The sequence below is a fragment of the Salvelinus alpinus genome, chromosome 9, assembly GCF_045679555.1.
Source record: "Salvelinus alpinus chromosome 9, SLU_Salpinus.1, whole genome shotgun sequence".
NCBI lineage: Eukaryota > Metazoa > Chordata > Actinopteri > Salmoniformes > Salmonidae > Salvelinus > Salvelinus alpinus.
Window position 1 is genome coordinate 78,967,414 of NC_092094.1, and position 18,854 is coordinate 78,986,267.

Below are 18,854 nucleotides of genomic sequence, written 5' to 3' on the forward strand. Positions count from 1 at the left end.
TTTCTGTCCACTCCTGTGGGTTAATGAGGCCATGTTTATACATTCAGAGAGAAAACCGGGTTGTCATGGCAAAGGTTGCATAACAACCACCCTGTCTGTCTGTCCATCTAACATGGTGTGACTGGAAAGTAAACGTTCAGTTGGCGGTTGGCGACCAGTCTGCCTCTTCACCTCATGCCCAGTAGCTGCCGAGTGACTGTGCACTCATTCATGGCCCCAGGCAGGGTTGTAACGGCCTGGTCAACTTTCCACAAGCCAAGCCAAGCATGCGTTGGCCCTCAATGTGTGTGTGTTTGTTTGCAAACACAAACCTATACTTCAGTATTTCCTCACTTAAGAGGGGAAATCATTTCTAGCAGCCAACCAACATCCGGTATCTTCTAAAATGGAATCAAGAGTAATGGACAGTTCATGTCAGAGCTAACCACCACTCCAAAACACTTTCAACTCGGTACAGTACCTCCTAGCAACAGGCTAACATACAAATACTACAGCTCAGGCAAATCTTTGTGTAACATTGAAATGTACCATTTTTTTTTTTTTAAACAAGAGGAAATAGAACGGTATTAAATAATTCCATAAGTCTATTTCCATTATTGAAGCACACTGCCTTCTAAGTACATTTAGTTCTTAAAATATCTTCCCCAAACTGTTTCTTCAAAAATAATAGTCAAATTCACGAGCCAAGGTGACATAAGACCAGAGTTGACCGCTCCACACAGGGAGAAGCTAACATTAGCGGCACTTCCTTACCTCTGACCTCACATGCAGTAAGGTGGCGGTGCTCATGGGTAACAAAGCGTGGCAGAAAAGGAGGGATGGGGGCTGCAACAGCACAGGGGCGGAGGAAGGGGGTGAGAGGTCAACTACAGTACAACAGGTCAGAGAGCTGCTGGTTGAATAGAGGCGGTGACAGGTGGAACAGGGGCATGATGGGGGAATGGGGGTCAGGGGGATCTCACAGGACTGACAAGGTCTGTCACAGTCTCTGGAGAGCCAAAGATTTGTACAGGAGCACCATGATGCCATTCATTCCTAAGGGATACAGGTGATGAGGGTTCGCTGGCAGCCACTGTCAGAGCCCTCCATATCCCTCAACAAGCTGAAGCTCCCCCCGATTTGCAGCATTCCTTCCAAGCCTGTTTAAACAATGTCAACAGATCACCAGCCTGTTGAGACAGCTGTGGAGAAGCCCATCTCATAAAAGAACATAGCCACACACACACACACACACCCCCATCCACCCATTCCTTCAGTGGGTTATGGGAGTGGAGATGATTGATTAATAGAACCATTGCTGAAATTAAGATCCAGAAAGACCAACAAACGGTAGAGAACAAGTCAAAGCCATCAAACAGGATGCGTGTTGACTGGATAGAGAACAGAGAGACAGGATGAAACGCAAATGGGGCTACAATCAATGAAGCTGGCTTGTCTCTTCTCTGACCTATTAGATTATAAATCTCTCATAAATTAAAAATGGCCTCTGGGAAGGACGTGTCCTCATCCAACTCCAGGGTGGAGGGGGGGAACGGGTAAAACATTGTGACACTTTCCCAACAACATTGAAAGCATCTTTGTCCCTTCTTCAGCCACATCCTACTCTGTGGCTGGGTGGAGCAATTGCTGTTAGAGGTGGCTATATATGGTTTTAACATTGGCCACATTCACCCTGGTCCGCTACTCTCTGACTCAATCTCAATGCAGAGCTTTGTGTCCAGAGGGGCTGCCGGACAGATATACTGCTCTCGCTGTGTGCTCATTGTGACCAGACCAGCCGTTTGCATGTCAAACTATCTGTCCCATAGATCCCAACACATTCAGGACAAGTTGTTTTGTATGGATGAACAGGAGAGCAGAAGAGCCACAGACAACAGAGGTACAGTGCTATCTGTGTGAGAAAATTCTAGACAGTATTTGGAACTGCCTGACAACATGTTTGTTACCACATAATAGTTCCAATGTGTGATCCAAGGGGGTTTACAGCTACATTATGTTAGCGCTCAGATTGTGAGAATTTGTGGTATTCACTCCCCACTTTCACACTGACAGAGCTTCTCAACACTGTCTCGCAATACTTTCGAATGATCCCCTTCACGTGGTAAAGAGGAGCCCCTAAGTACACCACCAGAACAAGTCTGGAGGTTTTACCCCTGCTGCTTAAGGCGTCCGCATAATTCCCATCCGAAACAGTTCGGTAGGGATTCTTCAATAAAGTCTTTGTTGGCATTCAACGAGAGACGATTCTTTTTTTAAATTTTTTTTTTATTGCGCGACTAAGAACTCTTCGGCAAAAACGACAAAATGAATGACAGATTTCTTGAGTTATCTTAGATTAATTCTGAGTATTTTGAGGAAGTGTATACTAGCTACGACGTCTCAAAAAATTGGCAAAGATTATTATTGCTGCTTTTCTTGTTTTTCAAGCGAAGGTCTTTTAACCCTCCTGCTGTGTTCTAGTCGAATAGGACCGATTTACAAGTTGTCTCTGAAAAATGAAGTTAATTTAATCTGACTGTCATAAGGTTCCATGACTTTGTCCACACAGGGCATCTGAACACACAAAATACATTGATGATTTTCATTGCATTTTGGGTGTTTTATTTAACTTTTGTACACATGTGGTGTTCCCGGTCAAAAATGACCGGTCATTAGAAATGAATGGGTGAGACTACAATTAGTGTATAAAATTGAGTTCAGGCACATGCCCATTCATCAGATTGACACACTTCCTCTCCCAGACCCCCACATGCATGTGTGTTTGAGCATGCACCTCACTCCCCTTCTTGGCTTCCATGGGAACCGTTCCCCCACAGGAACCACGCCTGTTGGCATTCTCACAAACAATCGCAGCATTGTTTCAATAATATATAGAACTTTTCTCACAGCCCTGGTACATAAAGCTTTTTTGAGGCCTTTGCTCACAATACATTCTATGGCAGCACAATGACCAAACGATATACTGTATGTGAAGCTCTTGATCATATCTTTGATCATGACACTGGTGAGGAGGAGAGAGTCCTTGTTAAACTTTGACACACAGTAGTCAGTGACAAATAGCGCAATATGTTATAGTCAAAATAATCCATACAGTATGCTTTTTTTTACTCAACAACGAGTTGTATGAGCTCAGGTCAATGAGGCCTACAGGCAATAAATAGCAAATAGAAGTTCAAAACTTGTAACGTTCACAAGAACGTAAGTTGATTAAAAAGATCTAACACAACATTAGGTGATAATATATGTATTATTATGGATTTATAATCAGCTATAATGGGGCGGTCATTTTGGACGGTGAAGGGAGTACGCGAACAGACCTGTTCGTTTCGGCTGGGCGCCAGCCGAACTCAGGCATGCTGACGCCTTTAGACAGTGAGGGGTAGAATGTCAGCGTGGGCTTCTATTGGACACGGTGTCTAAAGGTTACTAGCGGGTAAGACGCTGATGATGACCAATTGGTTGCGGTAGGTTAAATAACTCACTTTAGAGCTCTATGATCTTGTCTTTGTTTAGTATCCCTTCTTGTGGTTTATGTTCCCCCTTAGAACCACTGGGGTGCAGGTTTTTCTCCTTTTGATGTACAGAAAAGGCAGTCGAGTTAGACGAATGCAGATGGCATTAGAGGAATCTCAGCTTTCATCCGGATCACGCTCTACGCATGATACAGACCACAGCCCTAAATCTGCAGAGTCAGACACGACATGCAGGCATGACCCCTAACCCGTGATAACACCTGGGAGATGTCATCACACGGCTTGTCATCGTAATTCGTAACCATGAAGCTTGATGAGACGCATGATACTGCTGTTCCATGTTTCAGCCATATGCGCTCACTTAGAAAATCTAGACGGTAGACGCTCAGTCAATTAACTATAAGATTGTTTGACACTTGTTTGATATCTAATCCGAAGCAGACATAAAAAAAAAAGATGGTATTTTGACATCCATATTTCTTAACAAGGTCATACAATTTTATGAAACGGTCGTATAAAAACATGGTAACAGACTCACCTCAGAACTAGTGTGTGGGAGGCAGTAGGCCTGTCCTCCTTCATTACTTTCAAAGATCTGCAACGAAGAGAAACACACATTGACTTGACTTGTAAAAATCCCCTTAGTCATCTATTAAACAGCAGTGACCCATAGCAGCAGACGTATTACACAGACAGACACACACACTGTTATTATGTAGCTAATTAAAAAGTGAGCAGTGAGGGCCTGGTGCTTTGATATCATTTCCATGGAGGATGGGGCAGAGGCAGCCTGTGAGGCCCCAGAAGAAGAAAGTAATAAGCAGTGTGGAGATACAGAAACAGGACCGAGGCTAATAAGACTTATGTGTGGCAGGAGAAAGAGAGAGGGAAGAGATGAAAGGAGAGACCGCCCGAACGGGCAGAGAGGAGGGTGGGGGACACCTCTCCCTCTCCAGATCTCTTACTTTAGCTCTGGGGGGGGGGGGGTTTACATTAGTAAAATATCCCTCGTCTACATCAGATTTGCAACTTTTCTGTTTACACATACCACCCCAACAGATCCACAGATGATGCAATCTCTATTGCACTCCACACTGCCCTTTCCCACCTGGACAAAAGGAACACCTATGTGAGAATGCTATTCATTGACTACAGCGCAGTGTTCAACACCATAGTGCCCTCAAAGCTCATCACTAAGCTAAGGACCCTGTGAATAAACACCTCCCTCTGCCAGTGGATCCTGGACTTCCTGACGGGCCGCCCCCGGGTGGTGAGGGTAGGCAAGACATCTGCCACGCGAACCCTCAAAACGGGGGCTACGCCTCTTCCCCCTCAGGAGGCTGAAAAGGCTCAGATCCTTCAAAAGTTATACGTCTGCACCATTGAGAACATCTTGACTAGCTGCATCAATGCTTGGTATGGCAACTGCTTAGCATCCGACTGCAACGCGCCACAGAGGGTATTGAGTACGGCCCCAGTCCCTGCCACCCAGGACCTCTATACCAGGCGGTGTCAGAGGAATTTCCCTAAAAATTGTCAAAGACTCCAGCCACCCAAGTCATAGACTGTTCTCTTTGCTACTGCATGGCAAGCGGTACCGGATCGCCAAATCTGGGACCAAAAAGCTCCAGAACACCTTCTACCCCCTTATGCACACTCACTGGACTCTACCCACACACTGCACTGACACCCCAACACACACACCACACTCTGTTTATTATCTATCCTGATTGCCTAGTCATTTTCACCCCTACCTACATGTACATATTACCTCAACTACCTCGTACCCCTCGACATTGACTCGGGTCAGTAGTCCTTGTATATAGCCTTGCTATTGTTCTTTTATTGTGTCGCTTTTGCTTTCATCGTACTTTTTAACTCTGCATGGTTTGGAAAGGGCTCGTAAGTAAGCATTTCACGTTAAAGTCTACACGTGTTATATTCGGCACATGTAACAAATACAATTTGACTTGGCCAAAGCCACATTCAAAGCCTCTATATGTGAGTGCATCTATTAGAATACCAATTCATATTATACAGGAACTTCTCATCTAAACCATGTTGCACATGACGTTGCACACTTGATTAATGCAATGATTCACAAATGTGTGGCTATTTTAACAGCCTTTAATATCTTTCCTGGGACTAGTATGTGTGGTCAAAGTAGTGTAGTTAGCCCTCTAGGAAGGGTGACTCTGCAGGTTCAGAGGGATGACCGATAACTACTCTACTGTACTTCAACCCAGCTAAACCCAAACAATCCGCCTCGCTACAGATGAGACTCCGATGAGAAATGAACATGGCCTCTCCAGACAGAAAGCAGTAGTAGTGACACATATAGTACTCCACCGACCTCTGTCTACCTAACCCATGCTGTATGCAGCACAGAGCAGGCCCTGTTATAGTAGGTGTAAAAACCACGGGTTGACTGTTGTAAAGCCAACTCCTTCTTGAAATCTTAAACCTCCTCGGTCTTGTCTACTACAGCACCTGAACCCTGGCCAGGTAGCTTCTAGCGTAACGCTACACCCTCTTGTCTAGCAGAGAAAGGAGAGGGGAGGGCCTGTGCTGAGGGAGAGGTTCTGATTTTGGAATGACCAACCAGAGTAAATTGGATTTGGGCTTAGTCAAGGGAGATGACTCAATGTGACGTGGGATGTGACTAATGTTTATAGTATAGAAGTAGAGAAAGAGAGAGGAGAGAGCCAAGGAAAGGGGATATGAGAAAGAGAAAGTAAAGGAGTGAGAGAGTTTGGCATTAAAGATCAGCCTGCTGTCTAAACCCCTCTGTAATAAACACGTGTCATGAGCAATGGTGTCACACAGAGGCTCAACTAGTCTCTAGGAAAGATGGGAAACGTATTTCTCACACTACCGCCAGCCCTGCCCACACTACCGCCAGCCCTGCCCACACAAGACAGCAGATGTACCTGGAGTCATCCCTCTACAACCCCTTTGAAGCAATTAGCCACTCTTTTAATGGGAATCAACATCATAGAGGCGCAGAAAAGTATCCCAACTGGAGAGCTACGGTTAGGAGGGAAATCTGTGAAAAAGCGTGGAGCCGTTTTAATATTTAGTGGACTTACACAAACCATCTGTTTGTCGCTGCAGGGCTCGGTACAGCAGGCTGCAAATTACCACAGATGGCTTTTAATAATTCATGCTACATCACTGCCTCAACTCGCCGTGCGCCACCTCAGCCTTCTGCGCTGTGAAACCAAACTGGGTCTCATTAGCTAACCTGCTAGAGCTCCCAAACACATCTTAAACAACATCATATAACCACCACACACACATATACTGTAGCCCCCCGCAGAGGGGGAGGGGTGAGGAGCGTACTGGGAGGAGCAGGGAAGACCCTGCTGCTTGCATTAAGGACACATGGCCTCTTATGAAGAGGACAGGAGAATCAGGGGCAGGAAGTTAGCAATGGCCACAGTTTAGATGGGTGCTTTATGTTCCCTACAATCACAGACACACCAGTCAGCCAGCTCCAGTGACAGCTACGACACGGCAGGAGAAACATTTATGAATCGTCAAAAGTGAAGCCTCCCTCACAGACGCAACTCAAAGCCGAAGACTACATCAGAGGAAAGATCGTAGTGGTGTCCTCAAAATGTTCACCTACTTCAGTCTCGTAACCACAACATTATCTAAAACCCATGGATTTTCCTAATAGGCTTGATCATGGGAACCAGGTCTTTTCCTTGTCTTAGAATAGACCACCTACTGTACTGACTCTCCTGGGCAGTACCTTCAGGGTAGAGGGGGGGTGGACTGAAAACATCAATAAATAATGAGCCTGTGTGGAAGTGTAATTACTAACCTGAGAGAATTTACTCCCCCCTGCACCTGTGGTTGGAATGCTCTCTGTTTACATAGAGTGGATTATGCACTTAATAATTAGAGAAAAATATTTAATAAACAAAATCTCATTGATGGGGGAAAAAGCACACCAGGGCCACATTTGAACTTTCTCCAAGAATTGTGAGAAAGTCTTGATTTGATTTCCTTGATTTGATTTGACTTCCTTCCTTGAGTGTTATGGACTCAGTGGGCCAGTGTGTGTGTTCAGTGTGTGTTCAGGTACTGGACCTGTTCTGTAGACGGCCTCTTGTCACGGCCCTTCTTGGTGAAGTTGTCGAGGCCTTTGAGGGAGGAGAAGAGGCCTCTCTTGTTACGTGATCTCTGGCTCAGGGACATGGAGCGCCGCCTCAGTGTGGCCTCATCCCTGGAACAGATCTGACGACATAACACTCCGTCAGCACTAGGATCAAACGCAGCAGCTAGACTCACAGCAATCAACCTGCTTCAACTTCCGTCTCCTACAGCAATACTCCAAGATTGTATGTGTCAAAGGGTTACCTTTGAGAGTTTACACCTTAACTGAACGACTTTAGCTACTGTAGAAAACCTTTCGTGCCAGACCAGACTAAACTAAACGACAAACTCTGGTCAACTAGAGTACTTTCTATATCATTTGGATAGACAGCCCTACCCCTCAACCTTGTCATATGAAGGGCCTCACCAGTGCGTGGAAGGAGGACACAGAGAAGATACCCAGGCGTCCCAGGGCGGTCTTGGAGGGCCGGCTGGCTGCAGCTAACAGGCTCTTGGGGTTGGGCAGCTCTCCCCCCTGCAGGCTGGCCAGGTAACAGCGCATCCTGAACAGGTCCATGTTAAACTTCTCCAGGTTCTGCTCCCACTGCTGGATCTGTAGGGAGAGAGGGAAGGAGTGGTGATAAGGGACAGTTGGAGAGGTAGGGAGGTGAGAACAGGGAGGAAGTACAGTTGGAGAGGTGGGGAGGTGAGAACAGGGAGGGAGGGACAGTTGGAGAGGTGGGGAGGTGAGAACAGGGAGGGAGGGACAGTTGGAGAGGTGGGGAGGTGAGAACAGGGAGGGAGGGACAGTTGGAGAGGTAGGGAGGTGAGAACAGGGAGGGAGGGACAGTTGGAGAGGTAGGGAGGTGAGAACAGGGAGGGAGGGACAGTTGTAGAGGTAGGGAGGTGAGAACAGGGAGGGAGGGACAGTTGGAGAGGTAGGGAGGTGAGAACAGGGAGGGAGGGACAGTTGAAGAGGTAGGGAGGTGAGAACAGGGAGGGAGGGACAGTTGGAGAGGTGGGGAGGTGAGAACAGGGAGGGAGGGACAGTTGGAGAGGTGAGAACAGGGAGGGAGGGACAGTTGGAGAGGTGGGGAGGTGAGAACAGGGAGGGAGGGACAGTTGGAGAGGTGGGGAGGTGAGAACAGGGAGGGAGGGACAGTTGAAGGGGTGGGGAGGTGAGAAGAGGGAGGGACAGTTGAAGGGGTGGGGAGGTGAGAAGAGGAGGGAGGGACAGTTGAAGGGGTGGGGAGGTGAGAAGAGGAGGGAGGGACAGTTGAAGGGGTGGGGAGGTGAGAAGAGGAGGGAGGGACAGTTGAAGAGGTGGGGAGGTGAGAAGAGGGAGGGGTGATGAGGGAGGGAGGGACAGGCAGAGAGGGGAGATAGGGAGGGGGGAGATAGTTTAGGGTGCATTCCATCAAACTGGGATTGCTTACAGATGTGGTGGTAGGGGTGGGGGGCACAAGCTGCTGCTGGGTGAGGGCAGGGCATTAAGGTTGATGATAGTGAGGGAGGGTTGTGGAGCGTGTATGTGGTGTGTGTATGTGGTGTGTGTATGTGGTGTGTGTGTGTGTGTGTTTAATGCAGTCTCTCTTATTCTCTGTAATAAAAGTCATGGAAGGGAGGTGCCAAGCACCAAACCACCATATAACCCTCCCCCCTAAATACACACAGCACACTCACCAACAAGCACACGCACAGAGAATGAACACATGCCCTTTTAACACTAAGTATGAGAGGGTGCTTATTTTGTTAGCTTCGGAGGTTCACTTTAACGAGAAAACCGTGGAGTTAAACGACTCTCTATAATTGACTTTAATAGTGCTGGTCTGAAGAGAGTTCATTTACAATACAGAACAGTATGGAGTCCTCCCGTGAAGGCTGATTCACATTGATGGAATTCTTCACGGTTGGGAATGACTTGGGGAGGGGAGCTGTCTGAGCCTAGAACATTCCACCATCACAACAACAGGACTGTAAAGACCAACAATGAGCCTGCTGCACTATGCTGTGTGTTCAGACAGCGCCAACACACGTAAAGGTTCAGCCCAACGACATGATCAACATCATACCCTTCAGGAGCCAATGTGATCCCGGGGTACAGATATCTAGTGTATGGGCATGTGTCATTAATATAGTGTCATCCCAGGGTCAGTCTGGGTAGGGCTGTGATGTCCTAACCGTCATGCTTGGTAAATCAGCTGAGATAACCCTGTATCCCCATGGCTTCTCTAAAGCCATAACAATGGTGTATTCTGGGGGACAGGAGAGGATACAAAGGGGGAGGCGGATTAGGGTTTGATAGTTGATACTGTTTAATATTGGACAGTGCATAGCCACAAATAGAAGCGCCACACTCAAATGTCTGATTGATTCTGCCAGGCAATGTTAATCCGTCATCGTATCAAAGAAGCACGGCCATTATCAGATTGAGAATCAGAGAGAGGTATGTATGTGTGTGTCTCTGTGCAGCTGGCCAAACCTGGACTAAGGCAGAGAGACGCTATCATCACAGTGAAGGCATGCTGCACCCATCTGGCTTTTGAGAAATCCTACCTAGTCTCTATTTAGTCCCATATCAGGCCCATTAAAAAAAAAGGCAGGAATGGGCCTTCCCTTAGAGATACAGCCTCCTTTGACTTTCCTTTCAAACATCTTTTCTCCCCCCCAAATTGTTGTAAATGGCAACCTGATTAGAACTTCACTATGGAGGGGGAATAGAGAGAGGTCAAAAAAGGTCTGCTGGCACTGATTTTGAGAAGGGGGAGAGTAGACATCAAAGAGCCCCTTGTAGCACCCCCTGCCCTCTAACCCCCCCCCATCATCAGCCGTGGGCTCCCGTCTCGGGGCCTAACCCCGCCCTTTCCCCTCTGACCCCATCATTGGCTCCAGACTGCTCTGTCTCTGTCCCGAGGTGCCGTGATAACTAACGTGAAACAGACACTACGTCAGTCCGGACGACAGACACCGCCCTCCATGTCATTCCCATGAGCCATTCACCTTTTTCACGGCAATGTTACCTCATTGCTGAGATTATTAGAAAAGCGTGCGCATTCAGATGTTGAGCTCTCATGTCTTGCAGTGGAAGTAGATTCACTATGAACCTGATACATACGCTTAAGTAGGTGGGGAGTTGATAAGCTCATCTTTAGCCATCGCCGTTACATGTACAAGACAGTTTTAGCTGTGGGGAGAATCCGTGATTGGTTCTGGTTTCTCTCCTCAGTCAGGCTGTTTACAGGGGATCACGCATGTTGAGAGCCCATTGTACACAACATCTGGATTCCCAATATGATGCAATGGGAAGAAGCAGCCTGCCTCTTCCCTCCCCCGAGTATGTGTTTTGACGGCCACTAGCTACATTTAGGCCACTTCTACCGGTTCCAGAAATAAGACATGGGGTTTTAGTCGCATGGTGTGATTCACGTCACATATTTCTAGGGCTGCTAGACTCCCAACAAAACAACCTTAACAGAACAACAGGACAGTAAAACAACAACATGTTTCTTTCAGGGACACTAACCAATACTTCTCTGTGACACCGCAACACAATCGCTATAACAACAGCTGATCCTCCTCCTCCTCCTCCTCCTCACCTGGTTCTCGATGGCCTTCCTGTTCTTAGGGTCACTGACGATGGACAGCTGCAGCTCAGCCATCTTCTTCATCTTACCGTCCATGTCTACCTTCTGCAGCAGGCCTCTGATCTGGCTCCTCAGCAGACGTACCGTGTCCTCCTTCCCATGGCGCTTAGCGAACAGAGAGGCACTGGCAGAGTGGATGGCTGTCACCCAGTTCTCCATGTCTGTCTGGTTGCTGGCCTGAACACACAGAGGTGAAGGTGGGACATTAGATGGAGGTTTGAGATTAGACCATAAATGTACAAACTAGATTATTACTGTAAAATAATCTGTTCTCAACGGTTTATGAGAAGGTATGAGCACTGCAGGACGCAGCGATGATGGTGACGTCATGAACGACAAGTTAAGGGTGGGACTCTAAATCCGGATGATTGACAGCTCTAAGGCATATTGTCTTCCTATACTCATCACGGCATATCACCACAATATCAGACTTCCCCAATCTTGCGCTTTTACGTAACTTCAGTCAATACAGTCAATCTTGAAAGGATAATATACCTATACAAAACAAATGATCAGAGGACATGGTATGAAATCTGCTAGGAATCTGAGGGAGAAGGAGTGACTCGTGCAGGACACAATGAGAGAGAGAACACAGGGTTCTACAGTGCTCCAGTTTATAGCGTCAGTGGTTTCCTGACCTCTTAAGACTCTCGAGAAATGTTAAGTCCACTTCACCATTTTACTAGCTTTACTCCGAACACCACAACTGGGATTTCATGCGATACACTCAGAAAAAGCTCGTAAACGTGAGAGGGGAAAACTACCGGGGGCAAATCAAGGCCCCAAGAATCTCTGTATCCATCAGAGAACATAAGGTCAGGGAGTCAGATGCTCTTCAAAATATGAACCCAAACAGAAACCTTCCGGCTGGAGTTGAAATCTTCTCCATATAATCATTTACGAGCTAGAATCATTAACTTGATCTACTCGACTACACTTGTAAAACATCTCCATCCACTATTATACAGCCTGAATATGGTGAATAGCGTGTTTGTTCGCCTCACACTAGGGATTCATATTTTCCTGAAAATCTACCAAATTTCAATACCGGGAGCAATTCATATTTCTCCCGGGAGTCACGGGAAATACAGCAAAAATCGGAAGTGCACATTTACAGCTTTTAAAACCAAGATGCCAGAGCTCTCGAAATAAGAGGGACGCGGCGCCGTCTTGTCGACTTGGCTGCGCCACTATGTAAACGTTTCAGAGCAAATGAAACTGAGATTTAGTCATTACAGAGTAATTATCTTTGTTCGTCAATGACATTGTTGTGAATTATGAAACGGACCATTCAGAAATTCTGAGCGTTGTCATTTTCCTCAATTAATTCAGCGCATTTCTAAGACACTGCATCTCAGTGCAAGAGGCATCACTGCAGTACCTGGTTCGAATTCAGGCTGCATCACATCCGGCCGTAGGGCGGTGCACAATTGGCCCTGCGTCGTCCGGGTTTGGCCGGGGTAGGCCGTCATTGTAAATAAGAATTTGTTCTTAACGGACTTGCCGAGTTAAATGGGTAAACAATTCAGCAGAAGGTTCTCTTGACACAGAGCGCCTCCTGAGCACAGCGCTGTCGAAGCATACAAACGTTGTAACGGCAGTCAAAAAAAGCAAAATGGCCAAAGTTGCTAAGCTTGCTAGATAACCTCCTTCAATATGGCAAAATATAGTTGACGATTATACATACAGCAGATCAGCTCATGAATAACGGGAAGATGAAGAGTGGACATAGTTTAAATATCAAGGTATCTTAATGAGGAACAACTCTGTTTTAAAAAATATCAATTTCTACTCCCATACCGTTGGTTGATCACACATTCTCTACCGACGCTCTCATGTGGGCAGGAAGTACGAGACAGTGCAGAGAAGTGGGAGAAACGTTATCGCGGTATTTTGACATGCATAGGCAAGAGACATGCTTTGATAATACAACCTATGGATTACAAAATAAAGTTAGGAATTTTCATACGAGACAGGAGTCAGGATTTGGGGCTTCAGTGGGATTGGGACTGGATAGGAATATAGCCTGGGCTCTATGACAGGAGACGATATCATTTCCCCTGATGCCTCTGAATTGTTAACAGACTTCATCTCTGACAGAGATGCCTAAATGACTTAAATGTAAATGTATGTAGTGGATTGTGCAAAGACCTTTCAAATGTGGGACTGTCTGAAGGGTCACAAAGTCAGCTCAAAGAGGCACACGTTCTTTTATAGGCTATACAGTAGAGGTTTTCTGTAGGGTTCATTAACTGCATTCTGGTTTCATGTGCAGTCTGACGGTGTCTATTACGCGTGTGCTGTGAATTTATGGCGACTTTGTGTGAAGTAAATACGCTAGACTAAAGGCTTCCATGAAACAACCTGTTTGGATAATGTACCACTACATGTTTTGCTAATCTGATGCTGAGCATGTTGTGGAATTGCATTCATTCTGACATTGGGGGGGGGAATGTTCATTTGCCGGGTCTTGTCCTTTTATTTTTTCCCCCGGAAATGTGAAGAGTGTTCCCAGAACAGTGCTGAAATCCCGGTTGCCCATGTTAATCAGAAAAGGACACAGTCAGTGTAATCTAGCAGCAGACAAAACCACTGTGGACACGTCACCAGAACACATTCCGCTTGACTGGCCAAGCAGGAAGAGGCTATCAAACCAGGTTAGCTGCCACGGCAGCACAGGGCACACGTTCCTTTCAGGGTACACAAAACATTCCCCACTAAGTAACAGCTTCTGCTCCTTAATTGTGTGTTGAATTAGCTGGAACACTCAGCTTGACAGGGAGCCGAGCGATGGGGGAAACCCGACCGTCAACACCACGACGTGCTCAGGGAGCTAACGCTAAGCTAACGCCACGCAGGCAGTAACTGTGGAGGAGTGACCAGCTGGACTGAGCAATGCAGTTCAAACAGCGGTAGTATGACCTAGTGTGACCTCTGTGAGCACATGGCGACGTACTGTATGTATACAAAACACGTGGATTTTCCCCCAGAACAGACAGTTTAGCATCTACAAGCTTCTCCGGCATCTCCATCAATTGGGGTAACTACTGTTGGCATCGACAGTACTTTGTTCAGTTTGGAGAGTGAGGTAAGTCGGCCTGCCTCACCTGGAAGAGGTAGACATCGCCGTAGTTGTTGCTGAGACAGAAGACGTTCTCCTTCTTGGGGTGCTCAGGAACGGCCTGGACGATGCTGTCCTCTGCGAACAGGGCGTAGCGCGGAGACAGCTCCTGCTCTGGAGAACCTTTCCCATAGAACAACAAGGTACAACCTGCAGGGAGAGGAAGAGGATGGTTGTTAGAGGGAGGAAGACCACACCTCAGAAGAATGACCTCAAACTGTCATTTATTTGTCTCTGCTGATCTTGAGTCATTTTACAGTAAAGTGGAAGGAAGGCTGAGGGTCCACATACCCATTTAGCACCTGGCCTGAGGTTTACCCATTTAGCACCTGGCCTGAGGTTTACCCATTTAGCACCTGGCCTGAGGTTTACCCATTTAGCACCTGGCCTGAGGTTTACCCATTTAGCACCTGGCCTGAGGTTTACCCATTTAGCACCTGGCCTGAGGTTTACCCATTTAGCACCTGGCCTGAGGTCTACCCATTTAGCACCTGGCCTGAGGTTTACCCATTTAGCACCTGGCCTGAGGTTTACCCATTTAGCACCTGGCCTGAGGTCTACCCATTTAGCACCTGGCCTGAGGTCTACCCATTTAGCACCTGGCCTGAGGTCTACCCATTTAGCACCTGGCCTGAGGTCTACCCATTTAGCACCTGGCCTGAGGTTTACCCATTTAGCACCTGGCCTGAGGTCTACCCATTTAGCACCTGGCCTGAGGTCTACCCATTTAGCACCTGGCCTGAGGTTTACCCATTTAGCACCTGGCCTGAGGTCTACCCATTTAGCACCTGGCCTGAGGTCTACCCATTTAGCACCTGGCCTGAGGTTTACCCATTTAGCAGGTAAATATACCAGAATAATTCCCTGTAAGCTTTTAGGATAGTGAAGAATCAGTCTATGGTAAATGTAATGCACAGGCTATGTAAAGGAAACCACATGAAGCTGCTGTCCTCACTTAAGTGATACGTCTGTACTCTCTTTAAGAGAGAGTTATACTTTAATGTGATTTAAAGTTTGAACCTGTCCTTCCCCTCTGTCTCCCAGCATAAATTACATTTCAGTTGATGTATTCCATGATACAGTGGTCATATCGACTGGACCTGAAAATTGGAATAGTCTCTGACCTTCTGTTGCCGTCTACTCTCCTCACACCTTTAACTCACCTTTCAATGTGACCCAACCTAGAAAGCATCAAGCTCCACTCCATTTCAGTCAGCTATTCAAGGTCCAATTAAATTCTGATCGACTGGACCTTAGACGGCAATGTGCCAAACCCTGTTTCCCTCTGCACACCCACCCCTACAGTACTCACCTTTCAGGGTGACCCAGTACTGTTTCCACTTCCTGCGTGTGACCATCTCCAGCTTCCTGTCCTTATGCAGGGTAAGGAGGGGTTTGAAGGACAGCCAGCCGGCCCTGCGTACCACCCCCTGCTCCTTCTCAAACAGCAAGTCCAGCTGCTCCAGAGAGCCCCCTGCAGACTCACTGCTGCTCTCCCCCTCTTCTGTCCCCGTAGACGGGTCTCTCCTTTCACCAGCTCCCCCTCCTCCACTACTGCCCTGTCCAGTCCCTGTCTCCAGCTCCCGCATGAAGTTCTCATAGATGTTCTGACGAAGGGCATCGTTGCTGTGGTGGAGGGCCCCTGCCGACTGGGCCCGGGAGGCCCCCACACCGCCAGGGTACCACAGGCTGGATACTTGGGAGGGAGAGCTAGTGTCAGCTGTCAGACCATCCACTCCACTGTCAAAGACCTCGCTGCCATCCTTATACCGGGGCTCCTGGAAAAACAGAGAGAAGAAGAGGGTAGGGAGAGGGGGTAGGATGATGTGAGAGAGTGAGGAGAGGGTAGGGAGAGAGGGTGGGACGAGGTGAGAGAGTGAGGAGAGGGTAGGGAGAGAGGGTGGGACGAGGTGAGAGAGTGAGGAGAGGGTGGGACGAGGTGAGAGAGTGAGGAGAGGGTAGGGAGAGAGGGTGGGACGAGGTGAGAGAGCGAGGAGAGGGTAGGGAGAGAGGGTGGTATGAGGTGAGAGAGCGAGGAGAGGGTAGGATGAGGTGAGAGTGAGGAGAGGGTAGGGAGAGAGGGTGGGACGAGGTGAGAGAGTGAGGAGAGGGTAGGGAGAGAGGGTGGGACGAGGTGAGAGAGTGAGGAGAGGGTGGGACAAGGTGAGAGAGTGAGGAGAGGGTAGGGAGAGAGGGTGGGACGAGGTGAGAGAGTGAGGAGAGGGTAGGATGAGGTGAGAGTGAGGAGAGGGTAGGGAGAGAGGGTGGGACGAGGTGAGAGCGTGAGGAGAGGGTAGGGAGAGAGGGTGGTATGAGGTGAGAGAGTGAGGAGAGGGTAGGGAGAGAGGGTGGTATGAGGTGAGAGAGTGAGGAGAGGGTAGGGAGAGAGGGTGGGACGAGGTGAGAGAGTGAGGAGAGGGTAGGGAGAGAGGGTGGTATGAGGTGAGAGAGTGAGGAGAGGGTAGGATGAGGTGAGAGAGTGAGGAGAGGGTAGGGAGAGAGGGTGGTATGAGGTGAGAGAGTGAGGAGTCCCACAACAAAAACACTTCAATTCCTGAACCTGGCACTCTGGCGACTAAAGTTCTTGAGACTGAGACAATTTAATTGCGTCTGTGAGGGCACCCTGGTTTCCTGACCCCAGTAGAACACTACTTCATGGGATTGAACTCGTTCTCTTTCAGTGGTAATGAAAGCCCACCTGCACTCCAATAGATTGCAGCATCTGGTCTCCCCTGGCAACTGGGTTGAGTGCACTTCAAACACAAACAGTGTTCTGGTGCCCTTTCCCAGTCTCTCGCTCAGTCGACCCCCTTCCTCCCGGCTGTCAGTCAGTCTCCCTTTCTCCCTCAGTCTCCTCTTTCTTCCAGCAGTCTCCCCTAATCACCCCTTTCCTTCTACCTCTCCCCCAGCTGTTTCTCATAAGGACCTGGACTGGACCTGAGAGGCTGGCTCGGATGGTGCAGTGCAACCCTAAACCACAGCTGAGCTCTGGAGCCCAGCTGGAGGGGAACAAGAGCTGGAATTAGTCCTGATTTGGGTTGACTCGTTGAAAAGGGGCTGTGATGCCGTGATTTGGTGATATATGAATCAATGAGCCAACTGGAAGCTGTGGGTGATTAAGTGGCCTTGGTGAAACAAGAGGCCCAGCGGAGAGCCCCAGACAGGAGCAGAACAAGGCCAGGGTGGGCCCCTGAATGGTCTCTGTCCTGGACTCCAGAGTCATCAGAGGGCAAAGAGACCCAGTGAATGTGTCAGCATGAAGCTATAAAAACTCTGAATGGCTCCAATTAAACTATCCAGAACTCAGTTGGAAACATCACGCTCCAACATTTGCCCATGAAGAATTCACAGTTTGAGTCAGAACACTGAAAGAGACCATTTATCTCTAAAAATATCCCTCTGCTCATTACTAATCTGTCCTGAAGGCCAGGGTTGCCTAATGCCTACAGAGGACACACATTTGAGGTAGGGTGGAGTTTAAAGGAGAATGGGGGTTTGAGTGTTACTCGGATTGACCAGGGTTTGTTGGAGTTTCTCATGGACCTATGAAGCTGCGCTGGGAACCAGAACTTAAAATCACAGTCCTCCATACGCCCTCCTCCTTCTCACTGAAAAGGTCAACAAGTTCAATAGTGCAGGGAAGCTGTGAGTCCTAGGTCTCTTCCCAAACCCAACACATGGCAGGAGATTATTAGGGCTTAAGTGAGGTCTAGTAGTTTAGAGTGAAAGCTTTACCCCCAACGCGGGTCAAACCCAAATTAATGAGCATATATCCTTCTCTGTGCTTCAGGTAGGTCCTTTTACCTTCCCCGATTTCCTTTGTCAGACCCTAATGAACGAGCACCTATCCATACAGAACATACTACGAGACTGGCTCTCTGGAGAGCAGGACAGGGTGGTGAGTAAAGCCCAGAGCAGCTCCACCAAACCCTAATCACCATGACAACCTCATCATTATGAGTGAGGTGGGGTTTCTAAATCTTGAGCTGGGACTTAGTTTCACTGCAACAGAGATTTTAAAGTCTTACAGCAATTATCTTGGCATTGTCTGAAAAGTGTGTTCAAGTTTAGAAGAGCTATTGAATTGGTGCATAATGTTTGATTTAAAGACAAAGTCACAGAGGGCCACGTTTTCGAGCAGGTAAACTAATGTGGGAAAATCTTACAACGCACAGTTTTAGAAATGACCTACTTTGTTGCAGAAAATATGACTATTGTGATTAATGGGGCTAAATGCTCTAAATAGGCTATTGCAGATCCAAAACACAGATTTACACAAACACATCCAGTGATTTGGCATTCAAGTCATGGTTATTCTTATCCCGTACAAAACAGTCTGGTGTCCTTTTACAGGTCCAGTTCTCAGCCGTCTGACCCATGCTGCAACACTGAAATATACGTCATACAGACCTGGTGTAAACTGGTAAATAACATGCCGTTTCAAACAATCACACCACCACACTCAACAGCAAATCACCTACAATGGCAAGCTATGCATCCAACACATGGCAG

General features: G+C 47.7%; 1 protein-coding gene across 1 annotated transcript in view; it reads right to left on the reverse strand.

Annotated features, from left to right (window-relative positions):
• The window catches only part of LOC139530994 (rho guanine nucleotide exchange factor TIAM2-like), a 100,440-nt gene that overhangs the window by 40,685 nt on the left and 40,901 nt on the right, over positions 1 to 18,854 (reverse strand). The window contains exons 4-9 of the mRNA XM_071327783.1: positions 15,655 to 16,120; positions 14,329 to 14,492; positions 11,174 to 11,398; positions 8,005 to 8,190; positions 7,572 to 7,718; positions 4,012 to 4,068 (exon numbers count right to left, since the gene is read on the reverse strand). Of these exons, the coding sequence (XP_071183884.1) occupies positions 4,012 to 4,068; positions 7,572 to 7,718; positions 8,005 to 8,190; positions 11,174 to 11,398; positions 14,329 to 14,492; positions 15,655 to 16,120 (1,245 nt within the window). The remainder of the gene's footprint in view (positions 1 to 4,011; positions 4,069 to 7,571; positions 7,719 to 8,004; positions 8,191 to 11,173; positions 11,399 to 14,328; positions 14,493 to 15,654; positions 16,121 to 18,854) is intronic.